This window comes from Oncorhynchus kisutch, linkage group LG20 (genome assembly GCF_002021735.2).
Source record: "Oncorhynchus kisutch isolate 150728-3 linkage group LG20, Okis_V2, whole genome shotgun sequence".
Taxonomy (NCBI): domain Eukaryota; kingdom Metazoa; phylum Chordata; class Actinopteri; order Salmoniformes; family Salmonidae; genus Oncorhynchus; species Oncorhynchus kisutch.
The window spans coordinates 49,333,526-49,353,002 of record NC_034193.2 but is presented as its reverse complement, the minus strand read 5'-3'; the positions used below and the strand labels follow the sequence as shown (position 1 = coordinate 49,353,002).

General features: G+C 42.8%; 2 protein-coding genes across 5 annotated transcripts in view; one reads left to right on the top strand and one right to left on the bottom strand.

Moving 5' to 3' along the window:
- LOC109878451 (nodal modulator 1-like) overlaps positions 1-16,517 on the bottom strand; it is a 32,056-nt gene extending 15,539 nt beyond the window's left edge. The window contains exons 1-23 of the mRNA XM_031799124.1: positions 16,379-16,517; positions 15,595-15,862; positions 14,897-15,045; positions 14,460-14,615; positions 13,336-13,421; positions 13,058-13,203; positions 12,708-12,855; positions 12,243-12,419; positions 10,835-10,980; positions 10,467-10,581; positions 9,194-9,291; positions 8,939-9,122; positions 6,090-6,220; positions 5,643-5,798; positions 5,376-5,454; positions 4,996-5,172; positions 3,247-3,486; positions 2,503-2,592; positions 1,540-1,585; positions 1,355-1,455; positions 834-940; positions 528-600; positions 145-294 (exon numbers count right to left, since the gene is read on the bottom strand). Of these exons, the coding sequence (XP_031654984.1) occupies positions 145-294; positions 528-600; positions 834-940; positions 1,355-1,455; positions 1,540-1,585; positions 2,503-2,592; positions 3,247-3,486; positions 4,996-5,172; positions 5,376-5,454; positions 5,643-5,798; positions 6,090-6,220; positions 8,939-9,122; positions 9,194-9,291; positions 10,467-10,581; positions 10,835-10,980; positions 12,243-12,419; positions 12,708-12,855; positions 13,058-13,203; positions 13,336-13,421; positions 14,460-14,615; positions 14,897-15,045; positions 15,595-15,862; positions 16,379-16,394 (3,039 nt within the window). The 5' untranslated portion in view covers positions 16,395-16,517. The remainder of the gene's footprint in view (positions 1-144; positions 295-527; positions 601-833; positions 941-1,354; positions 1,456-1,539; positions 1,586-2,502; positions 2,593-3,246; positions 3,487-4,995; positions 5,173-5,375; positions 5,455-5,642; positions 5,799-6,089; positions 6,221-8,938; positions 9,123-9,193; positions 9,292-10,466; positions 10,582-10,834; positions 10,981-12,242; positions 12,420-12,707; positions 12,856-13,057; positions 13,204-13,335; positions 13,422-14,459; positions 14,616-14,896; positions 15,046-15,594; positions 15,863-16,378) is intronic.
- Positions 16,518-17,185: 668 nt separating this feature from the next.
- The window catches only part of LOC109878461 (transmembrane channel-like protein 5), a 30,023-nt gene continuing 27,731 nt past the window's right edge, over positions 17,186-19,477 (top strand). Inside the window, exons 1-3 of one of the 4 annotated variants that reach the window (XM_031799523.1) lie at positions 17,186-17,367; positions 17,968-18,146; positions 18,866-19,122. In XM_031799523.1, coding sequence (XP_031655383.1) covers positions 18,070-18,146; positions 18,866-19,122 — 334 coding nt within the window. In that variant the 5' untranslated portion in view covers positions 17,186-17,367; positions 17,968-18,069. Of the gene's footprint in view, positions 17,368-17,960; positions 18,147-18,865; positions 19,123-19,477 lie in introns of all 4 variants that reach the window. The other 3 variants (XM_031799524.1, XM_031799521.1, XM_031799522.1) reach the window with 3 other exon arrangements.

Here is a 19,477-nt window from a genome sequence, read left to right as displayed (position 1 = left end):
TGTATAAAATGTCCAGCTTCATAGACAGCCAACATTAAGGATAAAATATCACTGTAGTGCATCACAATATGTAATAGAAACACAGCGGACTGGAAACAACCGCTCTTTCAATTTGCCATTCAATTCAATACAAATATATTTGACCTCCTTCACTATGGCAGAGTAGAGGAGGAAGGTGACTTTTTTCATGGGCTCCCCATCACTCCGGACCTCCCCAGAGACATCATACCCTCCCACCACCAGATGTTCTGCAGCCACTGCATTGGCACTGGACACACGCACTGACGTAGCGCTCTGTGGAAAGACAACGCAAAATGATTGTGAATCATTTGGACGTTTTTGCTCTAATTCTTTTTGCATAGTTCACACTACCTGTGTAGAACCTATGTTCTTACTCTGCTTGCTTATATTACTTGTGCAATAGGATTGTTGAGTTCCAATTGCATCCACCTAAAACTGTGCCAATAACACCTACAGCTGCACTTTGAGATGGCTTGAGATCATGAGCCCTGCAGAAAGAAACTCACCTGCTCCAAGGTCCAGGACGGATGAGAAGCAATGATGTCATAACTTCCAGGAAGTACTTTGGAGAATGTGTACCTGTGAAATGACCCAAAACATTCTGTTAGAAGCCTAGTGCTTGTACCACCCCCGTATATTGTCCTGATACAAAACAACAGCGGATGTATACAAAAGCATTAGCATTGATATGAATGGCTTGAGTTGCCACTACTGAAAGAAAAGCCAGTGTGTTAGTTTGTGTTGTAAGGGGTAGTTATATTGCCTTGTAGTTTAAAGCAACGCTATTAAGAGTTTGAGGAGCGGTCCCTTACTTTCCTCCAGGCTGAGTGAGCACAGTCTGCAGCTTTTCTCCTGTTCCCTCCCTGGTCAGGCTGATCTCCACCCCAGCTGGGCCCAGGAGTTGGCCTTTACTTAGCACCTGGGACATACACAACACATTAACATCACAACAAAGTAAACAATTATTTCAGAAATGCACATACTGCATATCCGGTAAGTAGTAACACTAAACAACCATTTAAAAAAGAGGCAGATATCTGTGCCATTCTGTTTAGTCAGTAAATAGAGATGTATTGAGTCTTTTGGGGGGGGGGGGGGCACGTAGTCTAGCGGTTAAGCGCGTTGGGCCAGTAACAGAAAGGTTGCTGGTTCGAATCCCCGGGCTGACTTGATAAAAAAAAAAACGTGTTGATGTGCTCTTGAGCAAGACACTTCACTAATTGCTCCAGTAAGTTGCTCTGGATAAGAGCATCTGCTAAATGACTAACTATTCCAGAGAACACCATCCCCACAAGGGTTAGGCCAAGGCTTATTGAAGAAGAGTTCCTCTCACCGTTCCAGAGACAGAGAAGCCAGTGAAGACAAAGTTGATGTCCTGCTCCTTGGTGCAGATATCATTGACCCCGTCCACATAGAGGTCCACACTGGTGGGCTCTGCAAAAACACAGACAAGAGTGTTATGTTACAGCACTGCTGGCAATACACAAGAGCTACAAATACACATGAAATTATCCTTACCAAAGCTCCACCCAAGAGGAGGCTCAATCTTCAACACAAAGTCTCCCTGTGAATAACAGAGTCAAATATTAGCAGAACTGCCACTATGAACCCGAGAGTGGACGACTCCTCTCTAGTCTCTAAAATGTAGGCTCTAACAGTCCCATCACAAGTCAAACTGTTGAATAAACTTAATTTGGACGTACTTTGCCTGTTGTCCACTGATTTTGTCCCTATAAAAGTAGGTAATCTGAGACAAAATATCCACAGAGTAGTGTTATTAACCCGACTTTCAGTACGCTGGGCTGTATGTCGGTTTGTATTTTCAATGCTGACTCAATTCACATGCGATGCTGCACAATGTCAACAATGCCGAGTTTAACTGAAGCAGACTGAACTGTGTCCCACGCAATCAACTGGCAAATTTCACAAGCACTTTCAGCTGATTGCGAGGTAACTGTGCTTTGGTCGACAACATTAAGCTACATTCGGCTATTGTTTGACGTTGTGCATCATGTGAAATGCGTCAGGAGGTGGGAAATATAAGCAACAGAACCGCTGCCCGCAAAAAGTGGAGTAAACAGCCCTTTCCTGTGGCTACCCCATCTCCACCTGATACCGCCAAAAGGACCAATAGCACGGACAACTGGTAAAGTACGATTAAATAGAATTGTATTCAACATTCTGTCTTGTAGACTACTGCGTCTTTTTTACAGCGACTTCTTTCAGACTGATATCCATGAAGTAACCAGGGAAACAGTCTGATGTTTAGACAAACCATTGCCATACTACTACTACTACTACTGCATTTTCATATGTATCAATACCACAGGAGGCTGGTGGGAGAAGCTATAGGACGGGCCCATTGTAATGTCTCAAATGGAATAAATGAAACTGTATCAAACGTATGGATACCACGTCTGTTTCATTTATTATGACATTACAATGAGGCCGCCTGCCTACTCGGATCAATACATTCATTACCTTGTCATAGAGGGGAATCATAAAGTATCCATTGATGGGAGCACAGTCCGTCTGATATTTCAAAGACCCTTGTTTGGTGTACACTTTAATCTGTGAGAGACAAGACAGACGATGTGTATTTAGCAATGCACAAACACAACCAAACAGGCTTCTGCAATCAAGTAGCTTGTTAGCTAACGTGAATGACTTGCACCGGCAGTCATTAGGGTGAGGGTGGTCCGGTCTGAGATTATTTGACTAAATAGTAATCCTATTATTGTAAATGGTGTGTGTATGGTGCAATACCTCGTCAGTACAGTGGGGTTTAGGTGGACTGGCAACTAGCTAGGTCAACTTTAGCATGCTAGCTAACGTTAGCTAGCCAGTGCGTAAAACTACCATTCGCTCAGAGTTTTAAAATGTAGAAAGGGCTTAAAATCAGTTAAACACATTTAGATACTTTTAAATAGCTTCAAGTTATTGCGTTTCTGGTGTGTTTTGTAAGGATAGCTAGTTAGTATTGTACTATGTTAACTAGTTAGCTAGCAAGTTCTGAATTTCGACATGGTTGTGCACGAGAAACCAGCAACATAGATCAGAGATGGCTCGTGAGATTAGTGTGGCTACTCAGAGTTAGCTAGATCATCTTACTAGCCACCTTGGGGCTAATGTTATTTCATTCAAACTCAACTGTCTTTTCACCACTCAAGACCCCCAGCAATAGTGTCTCCGCCTACTAAGGTAGTAGGCCGTCTCTGCACTCACCTCGATCAGCGAGTAGTTGATTTCAACGTCGGATTTCACGAACCCTCCGCAGGCCACCACAATGTCATCAGCTGACACTGTAATAAACTGGCAGCAGATGATTCCAAATAATATCCAGAACACTGCCATGTCTGCCGGTTCCGTTATTCCGCGTTTTCGCCACAAGATTTTTCTGGACAACTGAATTGACAGTGCACGCTGCCTCCGGTTCCGTACGCTGCGCTGTTGAAGGAGCAGCAGCTACCTATTCTGGAGGCGTCGACACCTGCTGGTGCGGAGGTGACATAGATTAAGTATCTACTTTTGAAAAGGTGTCTATTCAAATATGAACAGAATCTTGTCTTTTGGGTTTCCCTACTGAACAAATTAAACAAGTTATATTCACAAAGTATGACAAGAAATAACATACGTTTAAAATACTTGCATTATTTATTTTCCTTTTCCAGCCACAAATCAATACGCAATAAGGCCCGAGGGGGTGTGGTATATGGCCAATATACCACGGCTAAGGGCTGTTCTTAAGCACTACGCAACACGGAGTTGGCCATATACCACAAACCCCTGAGGTGCCGTATTGCTATTATAAACTGTTTACCAAAGTAATTAGAGCAGTAAAAATACATGGTTTGTCAAACCCGTGGTATACAGTCTGATATACCACGGCTGTCAGCCAATCAGCATTCAGGGCTTGAACCACCCAGTTTATAACAATGAATAACACACAGATTTTGGAATTATACAACTTTAGCCAAAATTACATCTTACTAGTTGATTCAAATGTAACAGTTCACTCATAAACAATGGTTTGCAATGGATAAAACAACACTTCCCCTTTATGGAACACAGGCAGTGGAGACAGAGTACAGGAAAAAGGATTAGTTCAGTTTGGTATGTAGTGGAAGTTGGGACAGTAGATCTCAAATACATTTTGAAATATTAAATCACATGTTGCTTGTCATGGTTATTAAAAGTTAATACTTAGAGGGAGTTAATGGAAATAGTAAACAAGAGATTAAAGAATATAAGTTTACACAAATCAATACAGTATACATTTAAAAGATAAACAAGAAAGGCCACATTTAAAGTGCAAGAAGAATGTTTAGTGTTTATAGGTGTTCAAGTGGAACAATATGGGATCAGCTTTGATTTTTTTTTAAATGACTTTACTCAGAAGGGCAATTCAAAGTTTTATAGTGGTTCTTGTCATAAATAGAGTCCTTCTTGGAAGGAAAAAGGTAATAGTCAGCAGAATTATCATCATGACATCACATATAGTAATGTTTATGGTAGGCTACATATAGTAAACAACAAACAGGACAATATATTCTCCACAAAAGACAGTAAATAGCTATTTTGCCAGCCTTGAGTTCAAACTATTGGTCCAATATTGTAAAACTGTGCTTGTTAAACGTTTGAACATTCACAGATCTCAACATGCGTTGGATCAAAACCAAAGATAGGCAAAGCTAATCCCCCAGTTGCATAGTGGTCCTCAAATCTAGTGTCTTACAGTGGTAGGGCTGGTTTCCTGAACACAGATCGAGCCTGGTCCTGGACTAAAAAGCTATTTTAATGGAGATTCTCCATTGAGCATGCATTTTAGTCCAGGTCTAGACTTAATATATTTCTGGGAAGCCAGCCCCTATAGTGTCTGCCAGTAATAGTGTTTAGACAGCCAGTTACAAGTAATATCAAGAGCCCTGAGTTTTTTGGTCAGGTAAAACTCAAGGGCCTAATCCTAGCAACTCAGACATGAGTAGCAGAGTCCGGGGGTGGCTGGATCAGGAAGACCCCAGAGTTGGAGCGGTAGCTGGGACTGACTCTGTCTGAGGAGTGGGACTGGGAACCAGCACCTGTGGATATAATAGCACAGGTCCTCTGGGCCTGACACAGCTTCTGGATCAGGAAACGCTTGTCTCGCCCATCCTGGCCGAACAGGGAGAAGAGGAGGGTTAACCCTATAACTAATAATAACCTATAATTAACCCTACAACAATGTTATGTCAGATAACTAGGAGCTAGATTTTTTTCTGGTCAGGAAAATAATCCTGTCCCTACAGCTAAGTCCTATGAAGCTACTGTACAGTAGAGTTGTGCAGCCATGTAGACTGGTTACTGTAGCTACTCACCATGACTAGCTGTTCCCTCAGTTGGTTGATCACTCGCTTGTGTGCTCCAGCTAGAGCAATGACATAAAACATGGCCAGGCTGAGGGAGGAAAGAGACACAACAGTTATCAAAGCAGATTTTTGAAAGCCCTTTGTGACCTGTTGATGAAAAGAGGGTTTTAGAAATATATTTTCTTGATTGATTGGCTGAAACCACAGTCTATCGGCCTGGATATCAAATGATAATGAACCGTAGACAGGAGTGATATCATTGGCCGGAACCCGTACCATGTGATGACAAAGAGGGAGACGGCGAAGGCCTCAGAGGAGATGGCCAGGAGGAACGTGCGTGCTCCTGCAGGCAGCTGGGACACCGTCCGGGGGAGCACCTCCCAGGATGTGGTGTAGTTAACGAAGGGACCACAGGCCTGGGAACAGCTGATCCTGATAAGGGAGAAACGGGAGGGTAAGTTTATGTCCCCAACAACTGATCTAGGAGCAGATTGATACTATTTTCACACTATGGTGCCAAGCCAAACTGTACTGTGCTGACTCAAATATTTCCTATCCAGCCCAGTTTCAGCAGTACAGCTAAGCTAGGCTCAGTTAGGCTCAGCAGTGTGAAAAGGGTATGAGATTGGTGCACGGTGAGTTTCAGTGCAACTAGCCATATTGATGGTTATCTATGGAAATGAAAACGCATGCATGGTATGCTAACTGCTGCCATGTACTCACTGTGCAATGCCAATGGTGACAGGTACACAAGCCAGTGCCAGGCCAATCAGCAGCACAGCCAGGAAGAAGAAGTTGGAGCTGGAGGCTCGGAACGGACGGGTGGCCGGGCGGCAGTTATTCACCAGGGTCACCTGCAGGGTAGACAATACATACATTCATCAACATATTTGTGGGTGAGAATTCCCTTTCAGTCATTTCAGTCAACATAATGCACACCGGTATGGGATATTCCTTTTCTCTATCAATTGGGTGAAGGAATTAGGATAAGGAAATATCCTGACCTACACTATTACCTATGAGGTACAGTATCGCTCAACTCAATCAGTTACCTAGAGTATGTAACCCGAGGTTTAGACCCAGCTAAAACCATATGCTACAACCAAAAACACATTCATTCATATCAAATCTAATTATATTTGTCACATACACATGGTTAGCAGATGTTAATGGGAGTGTAGCGAAATGCTTGTGCTTCTAGTTCCGACCATGCAGTAATACCTAACAAGTAATCTAACCTAACAATTTCACAACAACTACCTTATACACACAAGTGTAAAGGAATGAATAAGAAATGGTACATACAAATATATGAATGAGTGATGGCCGAACAGCATAGGCAAGATGCAGTAGAAGGTATAGAGTACAGTATATACATATGAGATGAGTAATGTAGGGTATGTGAACATTATATTAAGTGGCATTGTTTAAAGTGGCTAGTGATACATTTATTACATACATTTTTCTATTATTAAAGTGGCTAGAGTTGAGTCAGTTTGTTGGGAGCAGCCACTCAATGTTAGTGGTGGCTGTTTAACAGTCTGATGGCCTTGAGATAGAAGCTATTTTTTTCAGTCTCTCGGTCCACCCTTTGATGCACCTGTACTGACCTCGCCTTCTGGATGATAGTGGGGTGAACAGGCAGTGGCTCGTGTGGTTGTTGTCCTTGATGATTTTTTTGGCCTTCCTGTGACATCGGGTGGTGTAGGTGTCCTGGAGGGCAGGTAGTTTGCCCCAGGTGATGCGTTGTGCAGACCTCACTACCCTCTGGAGAGCCTTAAGATTGTGGGCGGAGCAGTTGCCATACCAGGCGGTGATACAGCCCGACAGCATGCTCTCGATTGTGTATCTGTAAAAGTTTGAGAGGGTTTTTGGTGACCAGCCGAATTTCTTCAGCCTCCTGAGGTTGAAGAGGCGCTGCTGCACCTTCTTCACCACACTGTCTGTGTGGGTGGAGCATTTCAGTTTGTCCGTGATGTGTACGCCGAGGAACTTAAAACTTTCCACCCTCTCCACTGTATGTCGATGTGGATAGGGGGCTGATCCCTCTGCTGTTTCCTGAAGTCCACAATCATCTCCTTTGTTTTGTTGACATTGAGTGTGAGGTTATTTTCCTGACACCACACTCCGAGGGCCCTCACCTCCTCCCTGTAGGCTGTCTCGTCATTGTTGGTAATCAAGCCTACTACTGTTGTGTTGTCTGCAAACTTGATGATTGAGTTGGAGGTGTGCATGGCCACGCAGTCATGGGTGAACAATGATTACAGGAGAGGGCTGAGAACTCACCCTTGTGGGGCCCCAGTGTTGAGGATCAGCGGGGTGGATCTCTTGTTACCTACCCTCACCACCTGGGTGTGGCCCGTCAGGAAGTCCAGGACCCAGTTGCACAGGGCGGGGTCGAGACCCAGGGTCTCGAGCTTGATGACGAGTTTGGAGGGTACTATTGTGTTAAATGCTGAGCTGTAGTCGATGAACAGCATTCTCACATAGGTATACCTCTTGTCCAGATGGGTTAGGGCAGTGTGCAGTGTGATTGCGATTGCGTCGTCTGTGGACCTATTTGGGCGGTAAGCAAATTGGAGTGGGTCTAGGGTGTCAGGAAGGGTGAAGGTGATATGGTCCTTGACTAGTCTCTCAAAGCACTTCATGATGACGGAAGTGAGTGCTACGGGGCGGTAGTCATTTAGCTCAGTTACCTTAGCTTTCTTGGGAACAGGAACAATGGTGGCACTCTTGAAGCATGTGGGAACAGCAGACTGGGATTGATTGAATATGTCTGTAAACACACCAGCCAGCTGGTCTGCGCATGCTCTGAGGACGCGGTTGGGGATGCCGTCTGGGCCTGCAGCCTTGCGAGGGTTAACCTGTTTAAATGTATTACTCACATTGGCTGCAGTGAAGGAGAGCCCGCAGGTTTTGGTAGCGGGCCGTGTCAGTGGCACTGTATTGTCCTCAAAGTTGTTTAGTTTGTCTGGGAGCAAGACATCGTGGTCAGCGACGGAGCTGGTTTTCGTTTGTAGTCCGTGATTGACTGTAGACCCTGCCACATACCTCTCGTGTCTGAGCCGTTGAATTGCGACTCTACTTTGTCTCTATACTGACGCTTAGCTTGTTTGATTGCCTTGTGGAGGGAATAGCTACACTGTTTGTATTCGGTCATATTTACGGTCACCTTGCACTGATTAAAAGCAGTGGTTCGCGCTTTCAGTTTTGCACGAATGCTGCCATCAATACACGGTTTCTGGTTGGGGAATGTTTCAATAGACGCTGTGGGTACAACATCACCGATGCACTTGCTAATAAATTCGCTCACTGAATCAGCGTATTCATCAATGTTGTTGTTTGACGCTATGCGGAACATATCCCAGTCCACGTGATCGAAGCAATCTTGAAGCGTGGAATCCGATTGGTAGGATCAGGGTTGAACAGACATGAGCACGGCTGCTTCCTGTTTTAGTTTCTGTACCTTCCTGATGCTTTTACTGTACTGTATTACATAGAACTACAATTATGGCCACCGGCCCACCTATCACAGTACATTGATACGGTCTAATATTTCTATGGTATGTTACCTTTTTGATGTAGAAGATGATGAAGTACTTGATGGTGCAGATGGCGGGCAGCAGGGGGCAGTAGAACGTCCCGATCCAGCAGATGGTCTGGCCATACACAATCTCCAGGACGTTCTGGGGGATGGCAAACTCCTGCTGGCCCCACCACTTGGCTAGGCCGCAGTCACAGTAGTCCACTATGAGTCTAGGGGGAGAGGGAGAGAACCGTCAGAAGAGGAGAGGAGAGAAGAGGAGAAAAGAGAAAAGATGACTTACTTCCTAGGGAACTCCACAAAGACAGTGACGGCACCAATGATAATGAAATCAAAGATCATGAGTTTGTACATCTCCTGGCCCACGCGAGACTCCCAACACTATAGGCAGAGGTAGAATTATATGAGATCATAGTAACGTCCAATATCAATATGTACAGTACCAGTCAAAAGTTTGGACACGCCTACTCATTCCAGGGATGTTCTTTATTTTTACTAAATTGTAGAATAATAGTGAAGACTTCAAAACTATGAAATAACACATATGGAATCATGTAGTAACCAAAAAAGTGTTAAACATATATTTTAGATTTGAGTTTCTTCAAAGTAGCCTCCCTTTGCCTCGATGACAGCTTTGCACACTCTTGGCATTCTCTCAACCAGCTGGATTAATAGATTTTTGCATTCCAGGTGACTACCTCCAGCTTCATGAGGTAGTCACCTGGAATGCATTTCAATTAACAGGTGTGCCTTCTTAAAAGTTCATTTGTGGAATTTCTTTCCTTCTTAGGGCGTTTAACCCAATCAGTTGTGTTGTGACAAGGTAGGGGTGGTATACAGAAGATAGTCCTATTTGATAAAAGACCAAGTCCATGTTATGGCAAGAACAGCTCAAATAAGCTAAGAGAAATGACAGTACATCATTACTTTAAGACATGAAGGCCAGTCAATACAGAACATTTCAAGAACTTTGAGAGTTTCTTCAAGTGCAGTCGCAAAAACCATCAAGCGCTATGATGAAACTGACTCGCATGAGGACTGCCACAGGAAAAGAAGGCCCACAGTTGCCTCTGCTGCAGAGGATAAGTTCATGCAGCCCAAATAAATTCAAGTAACAGACACCTCCAGGCTGTGTAAGGGCTATTTGAAGGAGAGTGATGGGAGTGCTGCATCAGATGACCTGGCCTCCACAATCACCCGACCTCAACCCAATTGAGATGATTTGGGATGAGTTGGACCGCAGAGTGAAGGAAAGCAGCCAATAAGTGCTCAGCATATGTGGGAACTCCTTCAAGACTGTTAGAAAAGCATTCCAGGTGAAGCTGATAGAGATAATGCCAAGAGTGTGCAAAGCTATCATCTGTGGCTACTTTGAATAATCTAAAATCTAAAATGTATTTTGATTTGTTTAACACTTTTTTGGTTACTACATGATTCCATATGTGTTGTTTCATAGTTTTGAGGTCTTCACTATTATTCTACAATGTAGAAAATAGTACAAATAAAGAAACCTGAGTGGTATTGTATATCTACAGTAACCTTTGACCTCCACTCACCGGGTAGAGGATATGGTTGTACCCGCAGACACAGTTGCCTTCCTGGCAAGAGGTGATCTGACCCCAGAGGGAGACGAGAAGCACACAGATACTGGTCAGGCGCATGAACACACACCTGTGGAAAGATTATGACATTACAAAGAAATTACGTTGGTGTTAAAATGCAAAAATCTATTCATCAATACCAGGGTGCTACATCAGTATGCAAACTAGAAAAGGTGTGAAACATCAAGAGCATCATTCATTGATTTTCACAGAAGAACGTGCTTGGTTGCCAGGGTTGGTGTAAACTTCATATCAATTCAGGAAGTAAACTGAAAAATGTAATGACTGAATAGAAATAAAACAACCCCAGCCCTGTTGTTTACCTCATGAGAGTGAAGCGGATCTCAAAGGCGGGGGAGTAGTCTTCAAACTGGATGATGAGGGAGAAGATGAGGGGGGTGATGAAGTTGGCCAGGGTGATGACGATGGAAGGCAGATACTCATAGATCAGGTCCAGGATGAAGTTCACCTGTTATGATAACGCGTGTTTGAAGTAAAACAGAAAAGGCACATGCCATTAGGTATATAGTACTGAGGAAGAGAGCATTCATTTCAATAGAACAGCTAATGTGCTTATCCCTCAACCTTTGAAATTGTTGAATGTGTCAGTGTCGTTCTGTGTTGATGTTTGTGTTGTTTGTAAAATTGATAAACGTAAAAAAAAAAACACAACCATTGTGCTCCCGAGTGGCCAGTGGTCTAAGGCACTGCATCTCAGTGCTACAAGGCGTCACTACAGACACTAGCTCGATCCAGGCTGTATCACAACCGGCCGTGATTGGGAGTCCCATAGGACGGCGCACAATTGGCTCAGCGTGGTCTGGGTTAGGCCGTCATTGTAAATAAGAATTTGCTCTTAACTGACTTACGCAGTTATATAAAAAAATTGTGCTAAACCAGGGGTGTCAAACTAATTTTCCCCCGTGGGCCGCATTCAGTCTCATCAATGCTCCCTGACTGTCTAGTTTTTCTTTTGATTTTAGGATGCTGGAAAGAGTGAAGACACAATAAATGTAGGTCCATTATCAATTCTACAGTTTAGATTTGGTTTTAGTCATTTCAATGGCGATTAATATCATTTTTTTTCCCCCTGGGGGAAAACTATTATAATAAAATGATATATTTCAGTTTTTACTCAGACCACCCGTGTGCCGTATGTTTGACACACCTGTGCTAAACTTAGACATATGTATCAGATCTAAAATAAGCATATGTCTATTGACCAAGCTACCTACAGAGTCCATAAGGAGAGGCTGAGGACATCAGGGACAGCAGGGTGTGCTGAGGAGACTCCAGACCTGTCTCTGACCAACTATCCTCCCTGGCTGTGACCAAGATGCTCCTCCTCCATTCACGCCTCAAATCCCTTCATGTTGATCATTGATTTACATTTGTTTTCTTGTATGTGCTGCTGCAATTCAGCTTTAAGCTTCCATAGTACACATCAAATTAAACTGAACTAACGTGGCTGTTTAAAGGTTAATCACAATGTGATTTAAAAAGAATCCTCCACTAAATGGGGCTCCCGGGTGGTATAGCAGTCTTAAGGCACTGCATCTCAGTGCTAGAGGCGTCACTAGAGACCCTGGTTCGAATCCATGCTGTATCACATCTGGCCGTGACTGGGAGTCCCATAGGGCGGCGCACAATTGGCCCAGCGTCGTCCAGGTTTGGCCGGGGTAGGCCGTCATTGTAAATAAGAATATGTTCTTAACTGACTTGCCTAGTTACCTTGGTCATCTGTGCTTTCTGGGAGAAGTTGGTGGCTATGTATATGGAGTAGAAGCAGGCAGCCAGTACAGCGATCACAAACAGATTCAGGATCAGTCGGATCACGTAGATCCTACACTTCTCCTTCCGTGTCCTGTCTGCTATCTTCTGCTTGATGCGCTCCTCTTCCAGATCAGTCTGTTGACATAGAAAGGACAGAGGAATTCATATAGGATCTCCATTATATGCAGTTATAAGCACTTATACTGTATATATTAATAAACAAAAACACAGCTCCTTCTGAAAGGAGTTGTTGAAAAGCGAGTGGTAAACAGAAGTGAACCAATACAGTTCTGTTACATTATATGGCTGTAACTGGAATGTGTGAACTGAGGACTTCAATTCACTTTGTCAATAGTGTTGAATCACATTTCTCCCAGTTGTTTGGAGTCAACCAATACTATCAACTGACTACTGACACCTCACCTTCAGTTCATAAAGGAGACTGCTCCTCTTGAGCCTGGCTGCGCTGTCGTTGACGATACAGAAGTCCCAGCCGGCAAAGATCTTGTTGCAGAAGCTCTGGAAGCGATCCTCGTCCTGCACCAGTTTACGCTTGAAGCCAGTCGCAGACCTTTGGGGAACGAAGAGAAATGCAGATTTGGAAATTGCTAAAAAACTGAAGTATTTCTATAACAGTATATGACTTGCAGGACTATGAAAAACAATTGGACAGCATGTGCATGTTTGAGAAGATATGCCTTTTGAGGTGCGGTTTATGCAAAAGACTAGTATGATTGACAAGTCTGAATACAGTAAGATAGGGCACTTTTTACCTTTTGACTATCCATATGAGACTGAGGAAGAGGTAGGCTATGGTGACCAGCAGGTAGGCCAGAGGCAGGTTGTAGGTGAACTTAGGGAAGTGAATGGTCTCTACTTTGTAGTAACCATAGAAGAGGTAGGTCTGCTCCAGAAAGCCCTTTAAGATTTGAAACAAACAAGGGAGTCCTTCTCAGTCCCAAAACATAATCTACAGTGCTATGCAGGCATACAATGAGTGGCTGAATTAAATGAATAAGAGGACGTGGTATATGAGGAGGGTAGTCCGTACCGCCCCTGAGAGGAGGTCTGTGATGTGCTGGTGGAAAACCACCAGGCCACGGCGAGAGGTGCTGGGGTAGTTACTGCACTCGAAGCCTGTGGTTCACAACAGAAGCAACAATATAATATTTGTAAGACATCTTTCTAGAAGTCCATTAACAATGAATATTTTTATATATATATATATATATATATATATATATATTGTGCAAGTTCTCCAACTTAAAAATATGAGAGAGACCTGTAATTTTCATCATAGGTAAAATAAGTATTTTCCACCATAATTTGCAAATAAATTCATAAAAAATCCTACAATGTGATTTTCTGGATTTTTCCCCCTCATTTTGTCTGTCATAGTTGAAGTGTACCTATGATGAAAATTACAGGCCTCTCTCACCTTTTTAAGTGGGAGAACTTGCACAATTGGTGGCTGACTAAATATTTTTTTTTTGCCCCACTGTATATCTCATAGATGAGATTAACAATACAACCTTCATAATATAATGTAAAGATGACTGATGCTCTTGATGTCGCAGAACAGTTACAGAACAGCTACATGCCCCCATATCTCTCCTCTCTAACTGAACCTTCATGACAACATGGTTGAATGTGGTGTTAATCTCTTACGGACCTACAGTTGACACAAATACTATATAATTAATGTACAGCAGTGGAGGCTGCTGAGGGCAGGACGGCACATAATAATAGCTGGAACTGAGCGAATGGAATGGCACCAAACACATGGAAACCATGTGTTTGATGTATTTGATACCATTACACACATTCTGCTCAAGCCATTTCCACGAGCCCGTCCTCCCCAATTAAAGTGCCACCAACCTCCTGTGATGTACATGTAACTGCCAAAATAAAGGAAACACTTCAGCAAATGAGGGATGCAAAGTCTATTGAAAGCAGGTGCTTCCACACAGGTGTGGTTCCTGAGTTAATTCAGCAATTAACATCCCCATCATGCTTAGAGTCTTGTATAAAAATGCTTATTATTTTTCGCTACTTTGAAAGACGGTTCTCAAAGGAGCATAGGCGGTTTAAAGGGCCTGTGTGTTTCCTTTATCTTGACAGTTACATGTATAATATGGTCTACTTTACTCTATAACACGTAAAGGCCTGTGTTACCATCTACGTGGTTGAAGGTGGTGTTCCCTGAGGCATGGGGGGCGGTGATGATGGGCAGCATGACGAAGCCGAACATGAGCAGGAACATGATGAAGTTGAGCAGCACCAGGAAACGCAGGAAGGAGAAGTAGGACAGGATCCCCGTGCCAAACATCCCTGTGATGGGACACAGAGAAGGGAAAGGATGAGTGATTTAGATACCATCCCGGATCTTAAAGAGATCAACATCAACGCACTCATATCTTTCAATGCTTCCAATAGAAGACACACAAGTGAGCAAAAAAACGTTTAATTGCCCAATTTTCATCAGCGATATTACATCATCTCTGTGGACACTCTGCCTTTGTCCCTCACAATTCCAATTTTGAGCTTTGATCGTGTAACTAATCATGTATTGGAGTAACAGGTCATTTTTTCACTGGCAACCACTCTCTTACCCTCAATGACATGGATGTCTCCCCTCCAGAGCTCCAGGTTGCTGAGCATCTCAAACCCATCCTCCTTCAGCCTCCTCAGGGTCCGTCTGGTGCTCTGTTTCCACTGGCTCCAACTGCTCAGATCCTTGGCCTGCTCCAAACGCTGGTCCCTATCAAATGATCAATCAGTCAATATATTAAGCAATCAATCAGTCAGTCAATGTTTACATACTAATCATTTTTCACACCAGAATCCACCAAGAGAGCTTCAACAAAGAGACTCAATATAGTGTCCACCATGAACATAACCATCTCTAGCCCCAATCGTTATGCTCATGAAATTGTAGCCTACTTGTAGTGAATGTTGTGTTCTGTTATTGACCTAAGGCTTGAGAATTGCCATATATCTAGGAGAGATTCAGAGAGCACTCCTTCACTAATCCTGTAATGTCTCAAATTGATACGAGAAAATTAAACACTGCCTGCAGAGCAATAACTATGCACTGCTGACCCCTACAGTGAAGGCAATGAAGGCAGATAACCAATTACTTCCAACACAGTAAGACAGTGAAAAACATAAAAATCTCTGTTGTCCTGTAACTTATAAAGTTACATAGTATACAAATGTTATGACACAGTGCAACCCTTTTCATATTATCATTACAATACAACATTTTACACCAGTATAACACTGCATGAAGACATATTAGAGATCTGACTTGTCTCTGCGTTTCTCCGCCATAGGTTTGGGCAGTTCCCTGACTGGTCTCTGTAGGGTCTGAGTCCTGAGTTTCTCCTCATGCTGTCTGGCCAATGTGGTCTGTCCCCATTTCCCACTGCTGGAGGAGCCCAGCCTGGTCCGTGAGCTGCCACGGCGCTTGTTACTGCCCGAGGCGGAGGGCTTTCTGCGGTACAGCAGAGACTGGTAGCTGGGGAGCTGGTCCAGTAGTGGGTTACGTGGTGCTCCCAGACGGTCATTGTGGAACACTGTCAGAGAGAAATACAGTTTAAAAAAATAGTGTTTTGGGGAAGAGGCTGGGGGTTAAAGTTCATAAAGTGAGAGTAAAATGTGGGGTTTAAAGAGCAGTACTTGAATGCAATACACTGTATTGATATCATACTGTTGAACTCACTAAACTATTTGGCTGTGAATGCACAGGAAGTGGTGTAGCCATACAGTCATTGCAACAGACAGGTACATTTGAAAAAAACTACAACCACACCTCAATAATTACATCTATCAAAACATATCTTCAGCAACCAAGTTACTGTTCCTATTTAATGTCATAAAACTCAAAGAGTAAGGGAAGTTTTCTTTCAATAACAACGACAATTGGCTCAGTTTCAGCTAAAAGTTAGATAGCTACCGTTAGCTAGCTAACGTTGGCTGGATAGCTTTTTAGCATTGGGAAAGTTTACCTGCCTTGTCTAGCTAGATAACTGGCTACATTTACTAACTTACTTGCTGAGAAGGTCTATATGAAATTGAGTTTGCTTAGTTACCTGAGTCTCTCTCCATTTCCAGTTGTCCTCGTGCACTTTTAATATCAACGAAAGTTAATGAACAACTTTGTTAGCTAACTAGCGTAGCTAGCTGACGTTGGCTGTCAGTCAGCAGAAGGAAAACAAAGCCGCATTCCCTTTCCTGAATCCCAAAGCGACGCAACTCTGGAGCTAGATGTATAAATACTAGATTGGCATGGCATGCTTTCCAACAATAATACACAACAATCGTGCTTATTTAATTTTGGATATGACTGGAGTTGAATCTAAATTAAATACTGACAAACGACCCGACCAACAATTTGACGTTTATTTGTATAGCTAGTTAGCTAGCTTTTATATTTATATAACAACATTTGTCGCGCTCTACTGTCCTCAAATTCCACCACCATAAACCTTTTAAATGATGGAGCATCAATAATTATTTACGCTTAAAATGGGGTCATATTATTTGAATATGAAATAATAAAAATGTCCAACTAACAATTGAATTGTTTATTATGCTGTTATTCACAGAATTCAACATTTTGTTTGACATTGTGTTTTAAATAGAGAGTCGAAGACGAAAGTTAATCATTATGACTCTTCATTGCAATTCCCTATCCAATTACACACTGCACATGCAGTCATTCGTAATAACACAGTTGAGCCCTTGGCCGTCCCATATCTTATTATGCCAATTAATTTTCACGTCCTATGGGAATCATTTGGAAATACTTGTCATTATGCCAACCATAGCAGCCTATTAGATTTGCATACGGCATTTAGAACCACCGGACTTTTACCTTTATTTCAAGTGCACAGTTCCGGGTAGTCTGACAGACACACAGTGATAAAGTTCAACAAAGGTATATCTCGCAGAACTGCACTCTAGCTACCACAGTTGACACTTCAAACCTGGATTATAAGGAAAAGGGGAGGCATCCTCGGCCTGCAACATCTGTTCAAGCAACCAGCAGATTTCCCTGAGTAAGCAGCACATTAACCAGGTAATTACACTCTGTGGATTTACTCTTTTAAACAATTGTTTGATACAATAGTTTTAAATTGTTACTGTATCTAACAGCAATGTATACTATTATTATTTGGAACATGGTTCTTTTTCTCTTAATTTGACAACAAAGATTCCCTGTCACATATAACTTCTGTGTTTTCCCCACAATAAACTACCATGTCAACACATTTGTTAGTCGGATCTCTTTCCAGACTTTGTTGCTCGGGAATTTGTTACTTCTACTTTGCCTAGTTTACTGCCATAGGGCAGCACTGAGGCACAGACCATGGCAAAACAGAAACCATATCCCTGTGTTAATAAATAATGATATACACAGGGATAGGACAGGGGAGTTAAATAACTTACTGAAGACAGCCATTCCATCCAAAACATGTGATGTGTATTAGATAGCACAGCTTTATTTGTGAAAGGAAGATGGGAATAGCATCGAGGTATGGTCTCAGAAGTCTTGTATTTGCCCCTTCTTTCTACCCAAGGGGGTCTTGTTGCTAGTGGCACGTTTATGTCTCGTTTCCAGTTCTCATTTTATGTAATGGCAAGCTGATTCTCATTAATTGTTTTACTGAGAATACAGTAGGAGGACCTTTCAGACCTCCGGGGGACTAAAGAAGAGAGGGACAGACAGAAACCCCCACCGGGTTAACCACTATAGAAGAAGATCAAGCCAAGGATCCCCATGTCGCACTACAACAACACTGGAGTATATAACAACCCTGCCTATCATGACAGTGACACCCTGGAGATAGATAGGAGGTATGGGTGCCAACTTGTACGATTGTGTTTTTTGGATGTTTGTTATAATTCTGCTTTAACTGGGTAGAGAACCTGAATGGGTAGAGAACCTGAATGGGTAGAGGGCCTGAATGAAATGTTGACGGACAGCTCTTAAAAATGTTTTGGGGGAGAGTGCACAAATAACTCAAATATGAGAAGTGAAGTAAAACATAATGGTCCAATATTAGAAAATAATTCTGAGAGGATCTTTTGTTCTGTATATTTAAATGTAAACCATTACTGTGCTTGGTCACATCATCTCTAATCTCTCAATTAGTGTCAGATTTTTTTATAGTGCCAGTGCCATTACATATTGTAGCAGGAAGCTATCCCTGAAATGAATACTGTCAAAGTGGGCCAATTCTCCTTCTTTGTGTGTTGAATGTTGTGTTACAGTACAAGGAGTTTGTTGTCATTTTAAGTTAATGTCGTGCTAAGTACTAGAGACGGTCATGAACCTTCAGCGGTGTGACCAAAGTAATGGTATTTCTTACAAGAGACTCACTTTATAGCGCCTCAGAAAAAAAAACATTATTGTCTATGACAGATGTCATATGTCTATAATAATATTGTAGCATGATTCTTAGAACACCATCAGCAACCTTATGAGTGTAATGATTAAGGCGTTGGACTGACTGATGCAGGGTTTATACAACAACACACCAGTGATGTTATCTCCTCCGCCCTTCTCTCCAAAGTCCTTCCAGGAAATCCCAATCCCATCATAGTAACCCACATGGTAACCCCTACCCCAGGGATGATGGAGCCGGGGGGCAGAGGGGCAGGTCCGACCTCCAGCAGCTCCCAGGAGGGGTCCAGTCCAGCTACAACGATGCCCAGGAGAGAGTGCCCTGGGGCGGGTGGCAGGAGGGGAGCTGGAGGGGCAGAGACAGCATTCCCATGGGTCTCCTTCCTCCCCGGTCGGACAGCCCACGATGGCAGCAGCATGACCTCAGTAAGTTGATGTTTGATTTAATTGATTAATTAGACAATAGAAACAAGTAATGTAGGGTAAGGGTAGTCTCTCCTCCCAAGATTTGGTTCTGGGTTCTGAGGGGATAGTATGGCCATGATTTTGTTGGAATGGCAGCCTGGTCGCATAGACTAGACGTAACATAGTAAATATATATCCGTGACACTCAAATTAGTATGATATGTTATGTTTGGTATGTTTACATAAGTCCAGTATGAAGGAAGTTTGAGGTAGTTTCGTGAGCCAATGCTTAGTAGCAATAGTGCTTATGCTAGTTAGCAATTGTGCTAGTGCTAGTTAGCAACTTTCTTCAAACTGCATGTAAAGACATAAAAAT